Raw genomic sequence first — 23,061 nt, 5'->3', positions numbered from 1 at the left:
TTTTGTAAATTTGTCAAAATGTTAAATTCCCAATAAAAATATCTATATATAAAAAAAGGTCAAAATGGATTTTCTTGTGCAGCACTTACTTGCAAAGGTGATGAGAAGTGGGCTAGTGTCTCTCTATGGCCAACTTGCTCAATCATTTGCCGTTCTTCTTCATCCAGGGAAGAGAAAGTTGTACCCATTGTGTGCTAATTTCAATGCTCAGGTACAATCTGCTGGTGGTGTTGTTTGTACCACATCCCACTACCAGATTGTCGTCAATGCAGCTGGAGTATTCTCAGCTCCAAAACCCTGGCTGACTAGGGCTCAACGGTAGAGCTCCCGAAAGAATGCAAGTCATCATATGTATTTATTTTTGACATCAAAGGTACAATTCATAATGAGTTTTTCCAAGCCATAAGTATATTATTTAAAGCCTTGCTACTTTCAATTATTTGATATAGACCTTTGTTTGGCACACTTTGTATTCCACAGCTGGCCAGCATGAGTTAAGCAAATATGTTAATTTGGTTTTATTTGCTTCTTACAGGTGTTGCAGGTGTTCTTGTTGGGCATCCCTTTGATACAGTCAAGGTGAGGTTGCTAATGCATTCTTGCTGATATCTCTAATGCTAAACATACCTGAGATTGATCTAAAGTGCCAGTTCTAAAAATGTTTCTTTGTAAAAAGGGAAGGAAATGTTTTCAAATGCAATCTTGATAATCTAGTCAACAGCTTTATTTTCAGATACAGCCTTCTAATCAAACATATTTAATATTTTCCCTCTGACTCAATTGTAACATTTAATGTTGGCTTTCATTCAAATACTTTCAGCCTATTCCAAATAATGTTTATCTGAATCGTTGTGCCATTGAGAACTAATTTAAACTCATAAATTTTTAACTACTGTTCTTGATGGAGTTTGACCTCAGAATTTACCAGAAGAGATTGGAAGTCATTGAATGAAAGAACACGCAGTTTCATTGAAATAAACCAAATGGTTATTTCGTGATTCTTTGTTTAATGAATTGTGGAAAAGATAAATATGTCATTTTGATTTATTTTCACAGAAATAATTTTTGTGATTATAGTGGGCTACTTTTATGTGTGTGGGTGATTAGAATGAAGGGTCAGCAGACTGGAATAGCAGACTGCATTTACACAGAAACCAAATCCATATTATACCAGGCTCCTAATTTCCACAATTTTCCATCTTCAGTTTGAGCAGTGGATTTCAGGGTATTAGTGGCAGTAGTATAAGAACTGAGTATGTCAAAGATTGTTTAAAACTTTAATTGCACCTTGAGGTTTCTGGCCACAGATCTGTTGATGCCAGAGGAAAGCTCACAATGGCCTCTATTGCAGAAACCAGACTGCTGGCTTCTTCATAGTGGTATGTGAATATGATGCTTCCTGCATCACCTGATTGGTCTGCTGAAAGCAAACAACGGGAAATCAGCTCCTCAGCTATGTCTCTCTCCCCCCAGAAGCAATAGCACCATCTTATTTTTGCAGCAGCACTGTAGTGTAAGTGCAGCATAAGGTAAAGGGCAGGATACATTATTTTAATGACAAGTTTTGGCCATTAGTGATGCCCAAGTGAAATGGCTTAAGCAAATGCTTATTGGCTGCCTCATAGTGCTAGGGACCTGGGTTCAATTCCAGTCTTGAGTGATTATCGATGTAGAGTTTGTATGTTCTCCCCATGTGGATTTTGTCAAGGTGCTCTGGTCACTCATGAAATTGAAAGATACGTGGGTTAGGTGGATTGGCCATTCTAAAAATTGCCCCTTAGTGTCCAAGGGTATGCAGTTTAGGTGGGTTAGCCATTTTAAAAACCCCATGCAGAGTTACGGAACTGGGTTGGGTCTTGTTAGGATGCGAAGGCGAAAAATGAGGACTGCAGATGCTGGAGATCAGAGTCGAGATTAGAGTGGTGCTGGAAAAGCACAGCAGGTCAGGCAGCTTCCGAGGAAAATAGACATTTCAGGCAAAAGCCCTTCATCAGGAATGTAGGAATGCAGATGTAGGAAACCCTAACTTTCTACCATTTAAAAAAAAAGCCATTTAAATACAGTCCGTAAGGAATGAAACATTGGCATGTTTTGGGTGGCCTGGCTGCACGTGGAAACAAATGAACTATCCCAGGTTGTATTTAGTTGTGGGTTCTTCACATGAACAGCGCTTAGTTTGTGACTGTGCTCCAACATGCTGTACCACTGCATTCGAAGTATAGCATTTTGGTAGTAGTGACACTGGCTTATTCTACTGTGTTGCAGCTTTGCAGGCATCAGCTGCAGTACTGTGAAAAGTATTGAGCAGATTCTGGGTGCACCCTCACAAAGGGTGAGGAATAATGAAAGACCGTCATCTCAGAGCTGCATCGTGCTTCGCTGCATCTGTGATAGGATGACAATTGTCTGAGACCTGACAACAGATCTCAGCCATAGGATTTGTGTAACTAAGGAATTAAAAGGGTGCTATATGATGGAGAAATCCATAGACTGCCAAACAGTTACAGAATTTAGTTTGGCATTGGGTTTGGAATTCAAATGACTGTGTCTACTCTGTGACTATAACTGGCACAATATCAGTGTAGGTAAACAAGAGATCAACATTATCTGTTGTGTTATGTTTAATGGCTGCCAGAAATTTTTAACCAGGATACTGACACAATTATGTTGGTTTAGGAGCCTAATTTTTTTGCTATTTTCATGTAATGTGTGAAATGCGTTTCGTTTAACTACTTTTACTTTCTGAGCTAGGGGCTGTCCTCATTAACAGCAAAAGTGTTACTTTGTGATGAGAGATAAGCCTCATCACGGGATTCCTAGTAAGTACAGAAAAGGTGAATTTATACATTCTCAGCTTCTCTCCAGTTTGACCGTATACCAAGTGATTATCACTTTTCAGAAAAAAACTGGCGTTTTAAAAATATGTAGCATATTTCTATTTCTTCATGTAAACATGTAATTTTTAATGCAGGACTTCGAAGTAGCTGTAGAAATAAATGATTGTTAATTCATGTCAAAGCTATGATAAACCTGTAACTGTGATTGTGGAAAAAAATGTCATTTTCATTCCTGCCCAACCAAGTCTCTTCATTTGCTGGAAGTGTGTTTGTTTTGTAGGTTCGACTCCAAGTACAAAATTCTAACCAGCCACGTTACCGTGGGACTGTACATTGTTTCCGGTCCATCATCCGACAGGAATCTGTAAGTAGCAAGAGCATTAACTAGGATTGATTGACTTGAAGCAGTTCATTGGGGGAGCTTTGATTCAAGTTTTTCTGGGCTGTTATGCCAGTGCTGTCATGCCATCTCTAATTCCTTGTGCGTAGGTGAAGACTTAAAAGTTAACTGTTCTCAAGGTAGTTTCTTTCTCCATCATTTAATTTAAGTAGACATTCTAGGATTGTGGTAGGATTCTTTGTATTTTACCTACAGTTTTGAAGTATTCCTCTTTTTCTCAGGAGTTGGGCTTTCAGGATACTAGTGTTGAATTTCACAGATGTCAGGCATACAAAATCTAGGCCTGCTGGTTTACTGTTATCTGTAGGAGATCTGTTTATAAGGAATTGGCAGTGGAATGGGACACAGTTGCAGAATTATTCAAGATACAGTGAGCAGCTTGGTCTCTGATTTAAGACACGTTTGTGGATCTTTTCTTCCTCTGTCCTTTTTTTGTTTTTGCCCTGAAGACTATTTAATAGGTTATTACAAGCATTTTAATACACCTCTCACATTTGTTAGCTTTTTGATGAAGAGAAGCTTCATAACCAAGAACGTTATGTAATCACCAGCTGTGTACGTAGTTGAACTTTCTGGCAGGAGTTATTGTGTTGAGTTTGAGCTGCGAGTCAATTGTATCGTTGCCTTGACCGATTTTAACCAACTTCACACGGCCCAGAGATCGGAGTTGGAACCTTGGTAATCTGTGTGACAAACTGATGCATTTCCAGTTGAACTGGCAGTGGGGGAGGGAATTGATGGGATTGTTTTTCTAAACTGTAGTGCAGGTGGGCTGCCCTGAATACAGATAACCTGCTTGTTTTCATGTTGCATTTAACAAATTTGCTTCACTTTGCGATGGCACTTATTGTGCTTCAGGCCCACAGGCTCTCATTCTTTTACACAAATCTTGCTTAGCCTCAAATTCCTTTCCCACAGCTTTTGATCTCACAATCTGCTTATTTTCCAGGGTGGAACACATTGTAAATCTAATTATGCAATTTCGGTTTCAAAGGCCCATTGAGTGTGCAGTCAGAAAGGACAGATAATATTCGCGATGTGTTGTGAGCATTCTCAAAATTTTGATTTTTCTATTATTATTCTTGCTGAATAGCATAGTGCTAGTTTTGAAATCCTTCTCACTCCCTCTCCAATCTTTGTAATCTCCAAACCTCTTCCGTTTCAGGCCTGACCATCTTTCCCAATTTTAATTGCACGTAAGCAGCCTCTATTAAAAACAGAAATTGCTGGAGAAACTCAGCAGGTCTGGCAGCATCTGTGGAAAAAGAAACAGAATAAGGTTTCAAATCCAAGATTCTTCACTTCCAAAGTAGAGTTATATCAGAGGTAACATTGCAAGTTTGATGTAAATTATTTGAAACTGAGGAGTCTTTTGGATTTGAAACCTTATTCTGTTTTTCTCTCTCCACAGATGCTGCCAGACCTGCTGAGTTTCTCTAGCATTTTCTGTTTTTATTTCAGATTTCCAGCATCCACAGTTAACTACTCAAAATCTTTCTATGTGGCTCAGTGCAAAATTTTATTTGCTAACAGTCCCTCCCCTGCAAGGCACCTTTTACCCCTTTTACTTTATAGTAAAATGTGAATCTTGTTATTGTCATTTGTTCAGCATTTTGCAACATTAACATCAAACTGTAGATTTATTTGTCTAAATACCCTGATATTAACCTTGTTTGTCCAGACCATGATGCGCTAGGTGAGCCACTTCCAATGGAAGAATCATTGAAAAGGTTTCTGTTTTTCTTAGTCTTTATGTTTGGAGTACCAGCTCCAAAGTGGTTTCAACTGAACCTGAAGGGAGACTTCCCTTATCCATCCCTATTCCCCTTCAACAATTAAACATACTCTCATCCTGACCAAGCATCTCGTTAGAAGTCCTAATTGAGGTTTCCAGTGGAGAATACCAGCTCAAGGAAACCTAGTGGGTTGTAAGTGTTATGATGATACTGCTCACAATGAGAAGCAAAGCTGTTGTGGTGGTTGAGGCACAGGCAGCAAATGGGTGCACCAAGACGGCCTGTTGGAAAATCAGTCAGCTCACACTGGGCTGGGAGTTTGCCACACAAGGATTGACAGTACACATGTTTATTTTTGGGAGGAAATCTGGTGAACTTCAAAAGTAAAATCTAAAAGTAATTCAGGCATATTTGAGCAGCCATTCAGGTTTCCTTTTTAAGGATTGCCAAAAGGTCTGCATCGGTTGCCAATTTTTGAAGAACTGATATCTGGATCCTAAGGCTTTTTTAAAATTTATATGCAGGATGTGGCCATCACTGGCTAAGCCAGCATTTAATGCCCATTTTAATTACATTTGAGAAGGTGCCATTGCTATTTCTTCTTGAATTGCTGTAGTGCCTTTGGTGTAGCTACTCCTAAAATGCTGTTAGGGAGGAAGTTGCAGGATTTTTGACCCACAAATACTGAAGGATGAGAACTGTATTTCTAAGCTTGAATGGCAAATAGCTTGGAAGAAAACTTGCAGGTTTTGCTGTTCAGTGTAACTGCTGTCCTTGAACATCTAAGTGGTACAGTGCATGGATTTAAAAGGTGCTGTTGAGGACCATTAGTGAGCTGTTGCAGGGCATTTTGTAGATTCCCTCTGGCACAGGGACAGTGAATTTTGAAGCTGTTAAATGGGATGCCATTCAAGTGGCTGCTTTATCCTGCATGACATTGAACTTGCTGATAGATTTTTTAAAATCTGTAATCGTCCAGGCTCGTAGCGAGCATTCAGTCATATTCCTGACTTTACCTTGTGCATGGTGGACAAGGTATTGAAAAATCAAGAGATAAGATACTCATGGCAATATTCCCAAGCTCTTAGCTGCTCTTGGTGGCTCTAAGTTCTGTCAGTGGCTCTGTGATTTGCTCCCCTGACTCTCTCAGCAATCTAGAATGCATCCCATCCGGGCTTGGAAGTTTCTCTACCCGGAATGTTGCCAGCCTTTTAGCATTTCTTTACCTAACACTATGCTGCTGAGTTGCTGTGCTGCTATTTTCTATATAATTAGAAAAGTAGGCATACAAAATATTTAAATATGGCTGAGGGGAGAAAGACCACATTCTCCGTTGTACTGGTTTTCCCTTTAAAAGGGATCCTTACGCATTGCTTGTGACAGAAAATGAAAAATTTTGATGAGCAACTTTTTATCTATTGTTAATGGAGATGGAGGCAGAACTACTGTATCTGGGACCAGAATCTTCAGAGAGATTGAACAACATTGAAAAAAGTTAGAAAAGTTGCATAAGATCAGAAGTAGGGATGTCGAGACCAAAGGTCCCATTTTCCAATCACTCCTTGCATGGTGAGATTAAACGCTGGCTAGTGAGTTTTGATAGGCCTATTTGCATGTATTAACATGTCGTTAGACTTAATCTCACCCTAATTTGAACTTCCTGTTCTTAGATCTGCTGGATAGAAACTAAACAGCAATGATTCCCAGCATGGAAGTCAGATCAGGCCCACTTACAAGTTATTCCTCCAGCCTTCCATTTTGGACAGCAGTCACCACCATCACAGGTCATGGTTTATCACATGCACCTTCGGTCCAGGGACATTTGCATCAGATATGTACCATCCTCAAAGGATCATCATGCCAGACTTCTGACCCATTTACAATGCAGTTCTTCACTTCAGGGCTGCATTTTGGAATAAACTGGAGCGTCTCATTGTAGTGCTGCTTCCAGGATACTTCACAGGCATCCGTTTTTTGGCTTGCACCAAGGGGTATCTCATTGCTCCTCACAAGATCTTGGTGCTAACTCACTTTGTGCCAACTTGGATGCTCACAACATACCTGACTGGCCTTTCTGTGCCTTGCCTTTTTGCACTTTAATGTCTGGCTGAGAGGGCAGAAGGCAAAGACTCATTACTTCTGTACTTGCCTTTTTAGCCCAGATACAAAGCCAGGTAGCCTGTCTTGGTTGTCATCAGTCAAGCAGCTGGACATGTTGCTGTACATCACCATGATATGTCAGTCTAACACATGTACCATGTACCAGCAACTTACGCAGCAAACACACTGCATATACATTCACCAAATGGCCATGTCTCAAAGTCTAAGGGGAGTAGCTCTTTATCAAATCAAGGGACACACCCTCCAGTCAGGGGTTTCTGGCACAGTGATTGAAAGCAGCCTCTAGTATCAACCAAGGGCTCAGTTACTATCACTGAGCTGTTTGAGGCATCTAGGGTCAAGGGTCCATACCCCAGCAGTCCAGGAAGTGTAGGTCCGGTATATCCAGTCCAGGTAATTGTGGTTAAGTCAGTTAAGGGTCTGCACAGAGATAGGTCACAGATTAAGTCAGCCATCAGTCAGATTTGGCTGTCCAAGCTGATCAAGGTAATAGATCAAGGTCAGCCCTGGGAGTCTGTCCTTTAAAAACGTGGGGAGGTTATCAATGGGCTCCTGTTGTGGGAGAGAGCCTTGACAACTCAATCATAGAGACTGGAGGCAGCATGCTAGAGTGCATTTATAAGGTGAGTGTTGCAGGGGGAGAAGATAGATCATGGAAGGGAATGGGAAAAGACAGGAGGGGGTACTCATTGATAGCAGCATCCAGCATTGATTGGGGACGAGACAGCACACTACAGTACCTGGCATAATGAGGCAAACCTCCAAACCTGGGAAACATCAAAGCCAATGAGGTTGACCAGCATTGCAACCGAGAAGGGAACATGGAGAATGTGGGGGGTGAACCAGACTGAGAGGCTGACTAAAAGAATCGTCAAAGTGCAACCACTGTTTTGTTCTATCATGATGTAAATATCAACTGCACAGTGGAGCTGAAAACAGCTGCCAGCACTCCCAGAGAGAGCAGGGCACGGACTTCAGTCTATGACAGAAGAGGCTCCACTTTTGAACAACAAAAATCCCTTTAAAGGGCAGTCGTATGCAATAGAGGTGAGCACAATGTCCTATTTGAACCTTGGGCAGTAATGTACTTTGTGGAGTCCAAATCCATGCCCTAAACAACCTTGTGTCATCAGGAATCAGTTTCGTTAATGGCTGTGACGTCAAGCAATGTATTGCAGCCGACAAAATTTTACTGTAGTTGCCAAAATAACAGTCACCTTCCAAAGTCTTATAGTTTGAACATGGTGCAAGAGCTGCTCATTTTGCGTCTTGGTCCTTTTTTAGATATTTTATTAAACTTTTCTTTCTTTACAAAACCATTTTTTAAGAAAAGCAAATAAATTTACAGCACCAACAAACATTATTCTATAACATGTAACAACGAAGAAAAAGGGGAAAAAAACCACAACAGCAACAACCAACTAAACGGACAAATCAATAAAGATAGTTAATGAAAAAATAAGCAAGCAAAACAGCTCAGCACAACAAAACATTAGCTCTCGACCCATCCAAGTCATCCAGAAAGGGCTACCATATCCTATAAAAAATTACTGTCTTCCAGTGCACCACATTCATGAAAATGTCCAGAGGGATATGTTCCATAATAAGCCGGGTTGGGGGGGGTGGGCTTGATTCAGAAACTCAACACATTAAAATCTTGTTCCTATCACAGAAAGCGAGGATATTATAAAGTTTTTTTTTCCCATGAGCATCCAAAGAGGGTATATTGGATAGGCCCAGGAGGGGAGAGACAGGGTCCATCTTAACCTCAGCCCTCAAGCCCCTCTCTATAACCCCTGCCACAGAACTCCAATACATATGCAGCCTGTGGCAAGACTATAAACAATGAGTGAGAGTACTGACACTTATCTTACACTGAAGACAAAAGAGGGATGCTCCCACCTTAAACTTTGAGACACTGCCTGAGGCCAGATGGAATCTATGCAAAATCTTTAGATGCATAGCATGGGTCCTATTACAAATCAAGATCTTTCTTGTATTTTCACAAATGTGCCCCCATGCCTCCATAGAAATCTCAGCCCCTAATTCCTTCTCCCAAACCTCGCAAAGCCACTCAACGTCTTCTGAAGGAATACTCCCCCAGCGTATGATAAAGCGTACTAATAGAGAGAGTACTTTTAGCATAAAGTATCCTCTTCTCCAAAATAGATTGCAGGGGTTGGTCAAGAACATGGACCCTTTCTGAAAAAAATCTCTGAACTGAAAAAAAGCGGAAAAGATCTTTGTTAAATAGACCATATTTATGAATTATTTAGTCAAAGGCCATCATTAATTCACCATCAAATAAAGCGCACAAAAAGAAGATTTCCCTAGTTGCCCAGAGCTTAAATCCGGGGTCCATCACCCCCAGTCGTAAACCCAGCATATCCACTATAGGGGTAAGAAATGACATTTTGGACATATTACCCTCCCCCTGCTGCATGATCCTCCATGCCTTAACAGTATTAATATCAATTCGATTACTGCAGTATTCCATGACCATTTTCATTTTATCTAAGAATAAAAGGCTGATGAGGGGACATTTTGTCTGGGAAGGCACCTTGGACCATTAAACCTCATGTAGTGCTAAGGATGGCTAGAGTCTACACCTTCAATATTCCAGTTGCAGCAAGAAAGGCATTTGCTCACATAGCTGATGATGAGCAGTAAGTGTATATTTACAAATGTACTTACAATGAAGCTTTATCCATGTCACCTATGTGCCCTCAGAAGGTGATCTTCCTTTTCCACCAATCATGTTTCAGTGTAACCCCAGGCACTGCAGCTGGGGTGGAGAGAGAGCCTGCCCTGCACTGGAGCCTGAGGGTGTTGGAGTTTTGGCCGGTGGTTCCAGGAGTGTTTGTAGCTAGGGGGCCAAGACATGCTGAACATATCCAGCCCAGAGACAGGTGCACCCTCCTCAGACCGTCTCAAAGCGGATGGTGCCAGGTGGGCTGGAAATGGAAGGCTCAGACACCTCTGAAGTATCCTGACAGGAGTTTTCCAGTGGGCTTGGATTTGATTCCTCCTCTGGCTGTGTATCTCCTGGCACCACTCTGCCTCATTGTCAGGAAGTGAGGTCCAAATCCCTAGTTCCCCCTATTACCTTGCCTTGCTGAACCCAGAGTGATGCAGTGCAGGTGTGTGCATATATCCAGCAGATCCTGAGGGTGCTGGATCTGACCATGGAAGCAGACAGACACTTGCATACCAGAGACAGTATGGCATTAACCGTGCGGTTGGGGTGTTCTAGTGTTCGAGCCAGTTTGCCTCAGACAAACCTGCCTGCTGCTCCTTGTACATTTCAATGAAGTTCTTAATTGTTGACACCATGGGGACCTGTCCTGCCTGGGTCTAAGCTACTGGTCTCCAGTAGCAATTCCAAGTGCTAACACCTGGACTTTTCCTTCTTCGATCAACTGTGGAAAGAAAATAGTTGGTGCTCACCAGCAAGTGTTCCTGACTGGAACTAAGCTAACACTCCCACATGGAATTAAGCTAACACTCCCACCAAGGTGTCATTATCTGAGCTGCTGGAATGTGGGAGGCAACATGGCTACTGCATCTTCTTCTTCTTTCAATGTGGAGAAGGGGATTGAAATGCCACTCTCAAAGGTTAGGGGTTCTGGCATGTTAAAAATTATGTTCTGTCTGATTACTTATTCTTTTACACTGATCTTGAGATTCTTGCATTGCAGCGACATCTAGAAGTGAAAGCAAATGCAAAGCTCAGAGAGGCTGCACAGGTTAAAAGGAACGTTGATTAAGAAGAATACATTAAGTGGTCTTCATGGGAGAGCAACACAGCAATAGACAGATTCTCACTTGGTGCTGGGGCATGGTGGTTTTAACATCGGCATGTGACTGACCAGGATGGTGCTTCTAGATTTTTATGAGCTAAATGTTGGACATTGCACCACACATCCTGACTCTCTCCACCCTATTGTGATCTAATTCCACCTGAAATGGGAGAAAGGGAGGAATTGAGTTGAAAATGGCTGGCACAACTATTACTGCTGGAGGGGAAAGGTATTGTGGGCGAGTGTGTATGCAGTGCAGAGGGCATGCAGGATTAATGGTGGGGGATTGACTTGGTGAGAGCAAGCAAGGGAAGATGTATTTGGTAAAGCATGAGTCTTGACAGATGCAGGAACTGTGCTAGTGTGAGAGTGATGTCGCAGAGAAGAGATGGTGGCATTTACCCTGGTGGAGTGGAGGAAGTCACTGACGTTTTGTGAAATACCTAGATGCTCCTCTGGATGGTGATTCCACATTGACCTGGGTGGTAATCTCTGGCCAGGCTGTCAGGCCCAGTGTTGTGTTCTCCTCTGTCAGTCCTGGTAGACAAGGACAGCCCTCCTCTGTGCCACTCCATCCTCCAGGTCCCTCTCAACAAGGTTGGCTGCCAATTTCCCCTCTCTCTACCATTTCTAGAGCAATTGACATAAATTGTGTAGGGCAGCTCTGAACTGACAGTGCTTGATCTGTCAGCAAAGCAAAGTAGATACCTATGCAAAATTATGCTTTTAAATATGGGATCACTGCCAAAACTCGCCTGGCAAGTAGGACAGTATGATGAACGAGGTGCCATAGAGGTGTGGTAATGAAACAAGTTTGGGAAAACAGCAGCGTGAGAAATCTCATTAGGCCTCATAGAGAGGGGCGTTTTATTAAACGTGTCAAAATTGACCTTTAGCAAATTTTGGTAAAATTCAGTCCTAAGTTTATGAACATTCTAATGGTCACATTGCTAAAATGTTAACCTTTTATTTTCACCTTTTTTGTTTCTGCTTTAGATCTTCGGTCTGTACAAAGGTATTGGTTCACCAATGATGGGTTTGACTTTCATCAATGCTATTGTTTTTGGTGTCCAAGGAAATACAATGCGTTACTTAGGAAAGGATACACCACTTAACCAGTTCCTTGCAGGTGCTGCAGCTGGGGGTATCCAGTGTGTTATTTGTTGCCCCATGGAACTGGCAAAAACCAGGATGCAGCTTCAAGGCATGGGTGAATACCAAGTTAAAAGTAAAGTCTACAAGAATTCACTTGACTGCTTAATTAGAATTTACAAAAAGCAAGGAATCTGTGGAATCAACAAAGGCATGGTGACCACTATTTTCAGAGAAATACCTGCTTTTGGTTTCTACTTCCTTACGTATGATTGTCTGACCAGAGCCTTACACTGTGAGCCCGGTGACAGTTACATAATTCCTAAACTGCTGTTTGCTGGTGGTATGTCTGGGATTGCATCTTGGATTTCTACCTATCCCATTGATGTGATTAAATCCCGAATGCAAGCTGATGGAGTTGGAGGAATAAACCAGTACAGTGGCATAATGGACTGTATCCGTCAGAGTTACCAGAAGGAAGGATGGCAAGTATTCGCAAAGGGACTCACTTCTACTCTACTCAGAGCATTTCCTGTCAATGCTGCTACTTTTGCTACTGTCACACTCTTCCTTATGTACACAAGGGCTGATGATGATGATTGCAAGGAGCTGGAGACTGCCTCTGCAATCCAGCAGCATTCGAGCCTCTAAAATATCTTCCTCATGTTACCTGTGCAGAGCAGCTGCTGTGATAACTCAGTTTTACTCAATCCTATTTTTGTAAGTGCAGTAAAGTTATGAAAATGTTTCAGGGTGTAAATAAGCTCCATGTAAGAATTAATTCTTTATAAAATATAGTCATGGGCCTAACTTTTAACAGAATTCCATCAGTTTTGTGAGACTACAGCTTCATGCCTTATATTAAATGAATGTATATATTGTTTTTTAGCTTATAAAAACAGTAAGAAAAATATTACTTTTGCCCATTGTAGTAGGCATGTACTGTACAGAAACTAATTAACAGGGCTGGCTTTAGAATCCGAGTTAGTACAGAGGGTCCAAGTTTGGAAAAATGAAGATTTCTAAAGAAATTGCAGTAGATTTTCACTTTTTCTCAAGAGTTGTGGATGGGCAATAGGGGACTGGCCACCCATTTTACACCTAACCTGTGTTCTCATTTCTATGAAAGTGAATGGCAAATCAGGTAACACTAGCAGTCAACCCACCTGGAAGTAAAAGTAAAATTTTACCTCCTTTTAATATTAAGAAGAAGCATGCAGCTAAATCAAGTTGTACTCTGTTTTGACTATGTTTTCAGCACAGTGGGGTAAGTTTATTGGTGATTAATGATCAGAATTGAAACAAGCCCTTATGCAAAGAACTAAATAGGAGTTAGGCTTTCTCAGAAAACAATACTTGAGCTGACATATTAAGTATTAGTGTTTCATCCGTGCTAAATAACAATAATGGTCACCTCTGTACTCAAATGGCCAGGAACCTTGAATATTTTACCACTTATGTGGCGCATTTATATGTTACTATTGTTGTTTAAAGTCAGCATCTTGCAGATGTCTGCCCCTTCCTTTGCAAAGACTTGATGTAACCTGAATAATTCACACTTTTTAGCCAGTTCTATGCTGCAAACCAATCGGTAACATTTTATTATTATTTTTAGTCTTTTTCACAACTCCATTAATTTTCTAACTGTACTGATTGGTTTCATAGCCCTTATTCCCTCATCACAAAGTTCGGTATTACAGTTTATACAAATAGTTCTACTTGGAAGCAATCACACCACAATTGAATTTTCAGGAATTTGTACACCTCTGTCATTTAATATTGTGACACCTTGTTCATTTAATTATGATTTATGTGCAGTACACCTATGGAGTTTTGTTTGTTGTGTAATGCGTTGATGAGGAATTGTTACTGTGAATAAACCAATGTGGCAGCTCACCAGTCCTACGGGTTGCTGAGTTAGTCCGTTCACAGATGGATAGAAAATTACTATATCAGGGTCCATATATATTTAGCTTCCCTAACACTGAAGTAGGTTCTTCAGTGTTGCACTGTTTTGAGTGCAGAATATGCTGTCATGCTCCTGATATACATGTTGCTTCTCACCTCTCCAGAGGTTGCAGTATTGGAAAGCCTCATAGTGGAAGCCACATAGTGTTGACATCTTGGGGACAGTTCAGCCACATACATAATGACTGATAGAGCTAGTATGAATTGGTATCATTGTGTCTCGAAACTGATTGGATGTTCAGATTCACTATCTAATGATATGTGGAATTAGAAGTCACTCATTGCTTCAGTTGGTCCTTGTGTCAGTAGGTTTCTCGCATCTGGGTGGAATTTAAAAATAAGTCCAAGCAAGTTATTTCAAATAAAGGTGTATAGTGTATAGCTGTTTTATGCTTTACTGTTAAGGTAAAATTTTAAAGCATTACCAGTTTCATCTACCAAAGGATAGAAATTTGTTTTTTGTTTGAAGGTCCAGCACTCCTTTTAATAGATTACGATTCTGCATGAACTCCCACCTGCCCATCATTATGCGATTTCTGGAAAACGTACACTACCTTGTTTAATCAAGGTACCTATGTGGCATTAAATGACTAATGACGGGTAGGGATTACAGAAATCCAAACTTCACTGTAAATTGGGACAGGTGCAATAGATATTGGTCTGAGATGCTGATCAACAATGATTCTCAATTTTGCACCATTTCCAGGATGTTTTTTAATGGGCACAGAACACTTTATTTCACAATGTGAGAAAAGAGAAAGCATTTGTTTGTTCCTAGCACTATGATCAACTTTCTCACTATCAAGCAAATTGCAATTTCAAAGTGAGTGAGTGTTTGAATCTGGAAACCTTGAATGTCTATATATTATCTGAACAATTTCCATATCTGAATTGAAAATGCATGCTTGATTAACAGGACAGTACAGCTTTGACTTTTTGGTCAATCAGTTTGTACTGTGTATTGCTTGTTTCAATGTGTTTCACATCATGTACCTTACTATGTAAAGTACCATAGGCAGATTGTAAGGAGAAAAAGGGAAAATAAAATCCATATTCAGATCAAGTTCCTGTTAATTTTGTTTTGCTGTGTACATTTGAAGATGATAAAATTAAGTGTTTCACATTTGTTCCCTCATACTGTTAAGCTCAGCATTTCAACCCTCTGTTTATTGTGAGTCACATTTAATTCCAGCCTTTGCACATTGCACATTGTTCTGCATTGAAATGAGATATCACAAAACTGAAGTTGTTTAAAAACAGACTGGCAATTTCACTTCAAACATAGGAATGGTGTTGTAAATTCTCTGGCTGACTTCCTTGTTACTGAATTCAGTATAAATCACTTAAAAAATACATTTTGCAATCATTTACAATTCCAGTTTTATTGATGTAGGATGATGTAGTCCATTTGCATAAATTTGAAATTAATTGTGGAAAGCTCAGTGCTAGAATTATGGAATTCAAAGTACCAATGGAGACGTGCATTCATATTTTGCCTTTAATGTAGAAGTTTGCAGGTGTTTCATTGAGGAATAGTAAAGGATGCCGCACAATGGAAATGTTGGTGTTGCTGGCCAAAAGCTTAGTCATTTTTGTCTTCGGGAAAATTCTCAGAAGGGTGAAGGGTTTAGGAAGGAAACTTCAGAATGCAGACCCCAGACAGCTGAAGGAAAGAAGCCATGCCCAGTTGGCCTGAATTGTATGATTTGGAGAGTGTTGAATGGGATGGTGGTTACTGAAAACTATTAGAGGTGGGGGAGCAATTCGAGCAATATAAGCCCCCTCTTAAGATGGTATTGAAAGCATGCCCATCAGACAGATAATGATACCAGCAGCATCTAAGTCATTTACGCTGTCTGTGCAAAAACTTAATTTTATTCCCTTTGGCAGGAAAGCACTAGGCAAAATGAGTACACAAGGATGTTGAGGATTTGCTGAAAGAGGAATCAGCTTTTGCCATTATCTTTCAGCAAGAAGCTGAAGAGCAGGAACATGAAGGGGAGGAAACACTGGAAGCCAAGGAAGAAGCACCACAAGTCCTTGTCTGCCAGGACTGTATATGACTAATTAATTCAACGACAAAACCAGTAACCTCAAACTCAATTCCCAATGAAACTTTTATATTCCTTGCCATTTCTTTGTTGCTCAGCAAATGCCCTCTTGTTCACAATGGGAAACATAAATGCCACAACAGAATAAACATTGTAATACAAACTTATAAATTGATTCTTGCTGTATTGTTTATAAAAATACACTAATTAGCTTTTTGCTATTCCATATGTGTTCTGTTGTATATTGCACTATGACTAATATGTGCTCAACTTACAGGCAGTCGATATTTAATTTTGTTTAGATCTCACTTGGAAAATATAACAACTCCTCATTATAACAAAATATTCAGCATTGCAATATATTCCATTCATTTTCCACTTAATGTAATTTTTACTTTTATTTTAAAAGTCAAATGGTAAAAGTAAAATGTTTGTAATTTCCCAGATTGCATTATAATCACATGCATTGTATTAAATGAACACATGCTCAGTTCCAGTAGTCATTATTGAATTAATTTTATTTCCATCTCCCCAACAGCAAAGGAAACAAAACAGTATAAGATTCTCATCTATTACAATATACTACACTCCCACTTCACTTATAATAAAAATAATACATATATTAAAATATAAAGTGATATTCTTAATTTCTAAGAATACAAAAGGCAAAACTAATATCGATAGCTAAATTTAACCGGTTGGATTGTATATTTGCCTTTAGGTTCATCACAATGAACATGAATCTGCAGAAAATGCTGAAGAAACTCAGCAGATCTGGAGAGAGAAACATAGTTAATGTTTCAACTCTGATATGAATTTTCAGAACTGAAAGTGTTCGAAAATAGATTACTTTTATACTTTTGACAGAGGCATAGGATGAGCAAGAAGGCTGATATTATCAAGGCAAAGGGGTTGCCAATAATGGAGAAAGAAGAAAATTTAAAATGAATACAAATTAAGATGTGAAAAGAGATCAAAAGAAGTACAAAGTGAACAAGACAAAAATATGACACCGATGTGGGGGAAGAGAATGTAAGAAAAATGAAGGGTGGGCATAATGCGGTCAGTTTCTGGCTCACTTTGGTTTACCAGTAAATTCTGTAATACCAGCAAACTTTGAATTCCTTTGTGTTTAATGCTTTCTTCCTGAATTTCACTTGGGAATCATTGGAAGAATATGGACTACATAAGGTCAGTTATGCTCTTTTGTCAGATTTACTCTTTCAGGCAAACAATATGCATGACACAGTCTCTTACTAATCCATACTAGACTTAAGAATGTATTTTGTCACTTTAAAACAACTCAATTTACATACTTCTCTTTATTACCTCAGTGGTCTGTCACCACAACTTTCTTAACAGCTCTAAAATCTCTTAAATTTCATGCCTGTTACATCATAACTCATTTTCACTTTGTCAAACCTTTTTTTCTATTGATGTGATAAGCAAATTAAATCATGTCTTAAGGACAGATGTAACTCAAGGTGAGAAAGCTGTTATTCATAATGGACATATTCTATACGAGAGTAGAGAATTGACTAACCTATGTTGAAGAGAACATGAAAATTACTGCCTAGTTTGTCACATAGCAAATAGTTATGCAAAGGCAGTTTCAAAAGTTGTACAGTGCAATTCTTTGCGCAGCACTACTTGATGCCAAGGATTTTTCTCCAATCTTACTCTGGAATATTTCAAACTCTTCTGACGCAAACACATATGGCAACCCATAAATTGCAAATCAACGTCTCAAAACCTTAGTAGTTTTTGTCACTTGTATTGTTGACTGTAGATTCAACAGTTATCCCTTTGCTAAGGGTGGCACGGTGGCTCAGTGGTTAGCACTGCTGCCCCACAGCACCCGGGTCCCAGGTTCAATTCCAGCCTCAGGTGACTGTGTGGAGTTTGCACATTCTCCCCGTGTCTGTGTGGGTTTCCTCTCACAATCCAAAGACGTGCAGGTCAGGTGAATTGGCCATGCTAAATTGCCCGTAGTGTTAGGTGCATTAGTCAGGGGTAAATGTGAGGATCTGGATGGGTTGCTCTTCGGAGGGCCGTGTGGACTAAACAAAGCACTCTCTTCCAACCTCAAAGAAATTGATGTGGCTTCTTTTTGGCAGATTTCATGTTTTTGACCAAGGAAGGAGATTTTGGTTAGGTCACTTCTCATTTTGAAACATCTCTCAAAATCTCGCCAACTTTTTAATATCCCTCTCTACCTTTAAATACAAAAAATAGCTTCTTGCTAACCCTTTCCTGTGTAAGCTCAATGAGATGATTTTAACAATCTCTCTTTAAACCACTGGTGGAATAATGACATTTATACCCATAAGAAACTGTGTTGGTCTACACTCAGTTGAGTTCTGTGTGAAATACTATAATTTGTCATCATTGCACTATTTAGGTCAGTTACTTGTGACATAAATAAACATATTAGTGAATAACAATTATTTGCAAGTTTCTTTACTAATTTCTCTAGCAGACACTGGGATGTCACTGCTCTAAGGCTAAAAGTGAATCAGTATTCTGCTGACTTCTGATATTTAATCTCATTTTGACTGGCCATTAAAATTAATACCCTCACCCGATGCTACCCTGTAGGTAGGAATGCACCAACTATCTATGATTAGTCTGTCAATAAAATGAATTTTTGATTATACAAGGACTTGAGAAACTTTGTTTCATTATATGTGATCACTTTCTTTTCAACTTGTGAGCAAGTTGGTTCTGACTTCATTAACTGATGTGGACATGCTACAGGCTTTTCACACCACTTTCTGTCATGTGAGATAATATGACACCTAACCCCTGTGGTTAGGCATGGAATGCTAAAACCAAATATTTTTGGAATTACAGTGGGTCAAAACAGCACTTGTTCACTTCCTGAAATGCTTTGATATGCCACAGAACACACGCTCACTTTGGAGTAGTTGATACAGGAAAGAGCATGTATTAGCTGAAGAGGTTCATTTTGAACAATATACAATATTCTCAACGGATGTTATAAATTCTTCATTATGCTCTGATCTCTTGCTTTGAAATTCCCCTCAAATTTCTCCTACATTGAACAGATATCTGTGTTATCTATTTATAGAGTCATAGAGATGTACAGCAAGGAAACAGACCCTTTATTCCAAATCGTCCATGCCGACCAGATATTTTAACCTAGTCTAGTCCCATTTGCCAGCACTGGGCCATATCGTTCTAAATGCTTGCTATTCATATACCCATCCAGATACTTTTTAAAAGTTATTGTACCAGCTCCACCACTTTAGGCAGCTTATTCCAAACATGCACTACCCTCTGCATGAAAATGTTGCCCCTTAGGTCCTTTTTAAATTTTTCTCTCCACTCCTTTCAAACCCATGCTCTCTAGTTCTGGACTCCCCACCCCAGGGAAAAGACCATGTCTATTTACCCTATCCATCCTCCCTCATCATTTTATAAACCTCTACAACCCCCTCAGCCTCTAATGCTCCGGGAAAAAGAGCCCTAGTCTATTCAGCCTCCCCCACAGCTCAAATCCTCCAACCCTAGCAACACTTTTGTAAATCTTTTCTGAACCCGTTCAAGTTTCACAACATTTTTCTGAAAGGAGAGAGGCCAGAATTGCACACAGTATTGAAACAGTGGCCTAATCAATGTCCTCTACAGCTGCAACATGACAAACCAACTTCTATACTCAATACACTGACCAAATAAGGAAAGCATATACAATGCCTTCTTCACTATCCTACCTACCTGTGATTCTACTTTCAAGGAACTATGAACCTGTACTCCAAGGTTTATTTGTGCAGCAACACTCCGCAGGACTTTAACATTAAGTGTATACGTCCTGCTTTGATTTGCCTTTCCAAAATGCATAAATCACATTTATCTAAACTAAACTTCATCTGCCACTCCTTGGTCCATCTGATCAAGATCCTGTTGTACTCTGAGGTAACTGTCCATTACACCTCCAATTTTGGTGTCATCTGCAAACTTACTAACTATACCTCCAATGTTTACATCCAAATAATTTATATAAATTATGAAAAGCAGTGGACCCATCATTGAACCTTTGGCACTCCACTGCTCACAGGCCTCCAGTCTGGAAGGCAACCATCCACCACCACCCTCTGTCTTCTACCTTCGAGCCAGTTCTGTATCTAAAAAGCTAGTTCTCCCTTTATTCCATGAGATCTAACCTTGCTAACCAGAGGAACCTTGTTGAAAGCCTTACTGAAGTCCATATAGATCATATCCATCGCTCTGCCCTTATCAATCCTCTTCTTAAGTTCTTCAAAAAAACTCAATCAAGTTTGGGAGACATGACTTCCTATTTGCTGACAAGGTATGTTACAATCGCTACCATGAAGCAACACATGTGTTTTTAGCTTTAATATCATACTCAAAGTTGATCTAGAATATTGTTTGATCTTATATTGTGCTCTTTCTGTCTTCTGTGTTCTTTCTGTTTTCTAAGAAGCAATCAACTCCTGTCACTTAGTATCTGACACATTAAGTTCTGGATGATCAATTAACATACCAAAAAATGTCCCTGCTCTACTGGTACAACTCAGTGACTAATAAACAGCTCTTATCACTTATTTCTAATTGCAAATATGCATTTGACAAATCTATTTAATTGCCCTATGGTAATACAGTACTTGAGTATTTCTGAAAAAAGACACAAAGTTTTTGATCTTGCGCTCATCAGGACAGTTCACAAGAATACCAATTTAAGGTATAAACTATCATTCATACCGTGTGAGAGGAGACTGCTAATTAGTTGGCGATCAGCATCTACTCTGATTGGCAGATGTGTTGCCTGGAGCACATAACAGTGAATGAACATCAATAGTTAACTGGTTTATATTTCAAACCAGACAAGTTGGCTCTAGTTTGGCAATACATTACCCTGAGAAATAAATCAGCAAAAGGCTGTTACGTAATTGAAAAAGGGACATACATATGCATGCTAGTTCTGCAAAGAATGGGGCCCTGTAAATTAATTAATTATACTCATCATATGCAACCAATTTAGAATTGTTAGTTGGACTCTCAGTGTGATGCACTATGTACTAGAAGCTGCATGTATACTTATATACATGGTCCTATTCTTTGTAGGCAGAAATGACATGTATGTTCTTCAACATTATCCTGGACCATCATTAACTGGTTAAATATTCCTGAGCAATACCTCAACTACACATGAGATCAGTAAAGCATATCCAGGTCCTTTTGACCACACTCTTTCATCAAACATCACACATTATTGTTCTCACTGCTTTGTGGCCATACATCTGGAGGGTTCCTGCCACTGTGGGCCATGCCCATTCCTCTACCCTTTAACCAGAGGTGATTGAATCATCTTGATCTCCTCTGGAGGTCTACATACCAAGCTTCAATCAACCTGATTCACTCCATGCAATATCAAGAGAGTTGGAGGTACAGGATACTGCAAATGCTGCAGGCCCTGACAATATTCCAGCAATAGTTTTAAAATTCCTGCTCCAGAACTTGTTGCACTGCTGCCCCAGCTGTTCTAATACAGCCACAATACTGCCATCAACCTCGCAATGTAAATAATTACCCAGGTATGTCTTGAACACAGAAAGGATGATGCACCCCATCCAGCCAATTACTGCCCCATCAACCTATTTTTAATCAACAGCAAAGTGGTGGAAGTGGTGTCGGCAATGCTGTCTAGTAGTATTTGCTAAGAAATAACCTACTTATTGACCTTCAGTTTGGGTTCTGCCAAGGCCACTCAAATCATGACCTCCTCACAGCCTTTGTTCAAAGACAATTTGGTTTTCCTTATCTGCAATAAGATTAAAATCACCCATAATTAATGTGCCTTTTTTTTGCATGCCCTTATCTCCTGATTTGTTCCCTGTCCTACAGAATAGCTACTGTCAGGAAGCATTTAGGTTACTCCCACCATTACTTTCTTCCTTTTGTTATTTCTTACTCTCACCCCAATGGATTCAACATCTTCCAATTCAAGACCATTTCTTGTAATTGTACTTATTCAATCCTATACCAACCCATCACACTTTCCATCCTGCTTATGTTTTCAAAATGTTACATACCCCTGAATATGTAATTTTCCAGCTTTGACATCCTTGCAGCTATTTCTTCCTAATGCCTATTAAGTCATATCATTACTTGTGCCAATAATTCATTAATTTTGGTTTGAATACTTTGCACATTTAAGTATTGAGAAATATTAGAATGAGTTGCTTTATTGTGATCTGGAGGATAGTGAGACAAACAAGTGGCTGTGGGCCTATTTAAGGGAGAGTAAAAAGTGAGGTCTGCAGATGCTGGAGATCACAGTTGAAAATGTATTGCTGGTTAAAGCGCAGCAGGTCAGGCAGCATCCAAGGAATAGGAAACTTGAATTTCCTATTCCTTGGATGCTGCCTGACCTGCTGTGCTTTAACCAGCAACACATTTTCAACTATTTAAGGGAGATTCAAATTTAGTGAGGCAACTGCAGAGTAGTAAGGCAGAGGAGCTATTAGGCAGGGGAATAAGGAGAAAGGGCAAAAGATTGGATGAAAGACAGGAAGGGCAAGACAGATGAGACAAACTGTTGTACAGGACTGAGGAGCAAACTATACTCAAGCAATTGTAATGCAGTTAAACACCTCATGGTGGCAGTATTACATTCAAGACAAATAGGTTGGCTCCCCAGTTGATAGGTTGCAAGAGGTTTCCTTGTGTTGTTCTTGGCTCACTTTGGAATTGGAATTAGATTTTATTATCGTGTGTGCTCAAGTACAGGAGTACCTGTGAGAAGTATACAAAGTTACCATTCTCCAGCACCATTTTAAAATACAAAACCAGATTTTTGAAGAAATGAAAGAAACCAGGGAAAACTAAAAAGGAAAAATTTCAGATCTTAAAATCCCCCCCCCAAAAACGTAAATGTCCAGATGTTAAAGTCTTATCTTTCTGCACCTAGCCCTGGCCTGGAGTTTTGGTCAGCCTCGTCCTGGGACATGCTTCACCAATTACTTTTGTGGGCACAGTGAACACCAGGCACAAGTAAGTTCCAGAAACCCATTT

At 39.8% G+C, this 23,061-nt stretch overlaps 1 protein-coding gene across 1 annotated transcript in view; it reads left to right on the top strand.

Annotated features, from left to right (window-relative positions):
* Positions 1–15,017, top strand: part of LOC132817945 (mitochondrial basic amino acids transporter) — a 48,737-nt gene extending 33,720 nt beyond the window's left edge. Inside the window, exons 2-4 of the mRNA XM_060828498.1 lie at positions 536–579; positions 3,118–3,201; positions 11,891–15,017. Coding sequence (XP_060684481.1) covers positions 536–579; positions 3,118–3,201; positions 11,891–12,637 — 875 coding nt within the window. The 3' untranslated portion in view covers positions 12,638–15,017. The remainder of the gene's footprint in view (positions 1–535; positions 580–3,117; positions 3,202–11,890) is intronic.
* Positions 15,018–23,061: the final 8,044 nt, after the last annotated feature.

This window comes from Hemiscyllium ocellatum, chromosome 8, assembly GCF_020745735.1.
Source record: "Hemiscyllium ocellatum isolate sHemOce1 chromosome 8, sHemOce1.pat.X.cur, whole genome shotgun sequence".
NCBI lineage: Eukaryota > Metazoa > Chordata > Chondrichthyes > Orectolobiformes > Hemiscylliidae > Hemiscyllium > Hemiscyllium ocellatum.
This window is presented reverse-complemented; position numbering and strand designations above follow the sequence as displayed.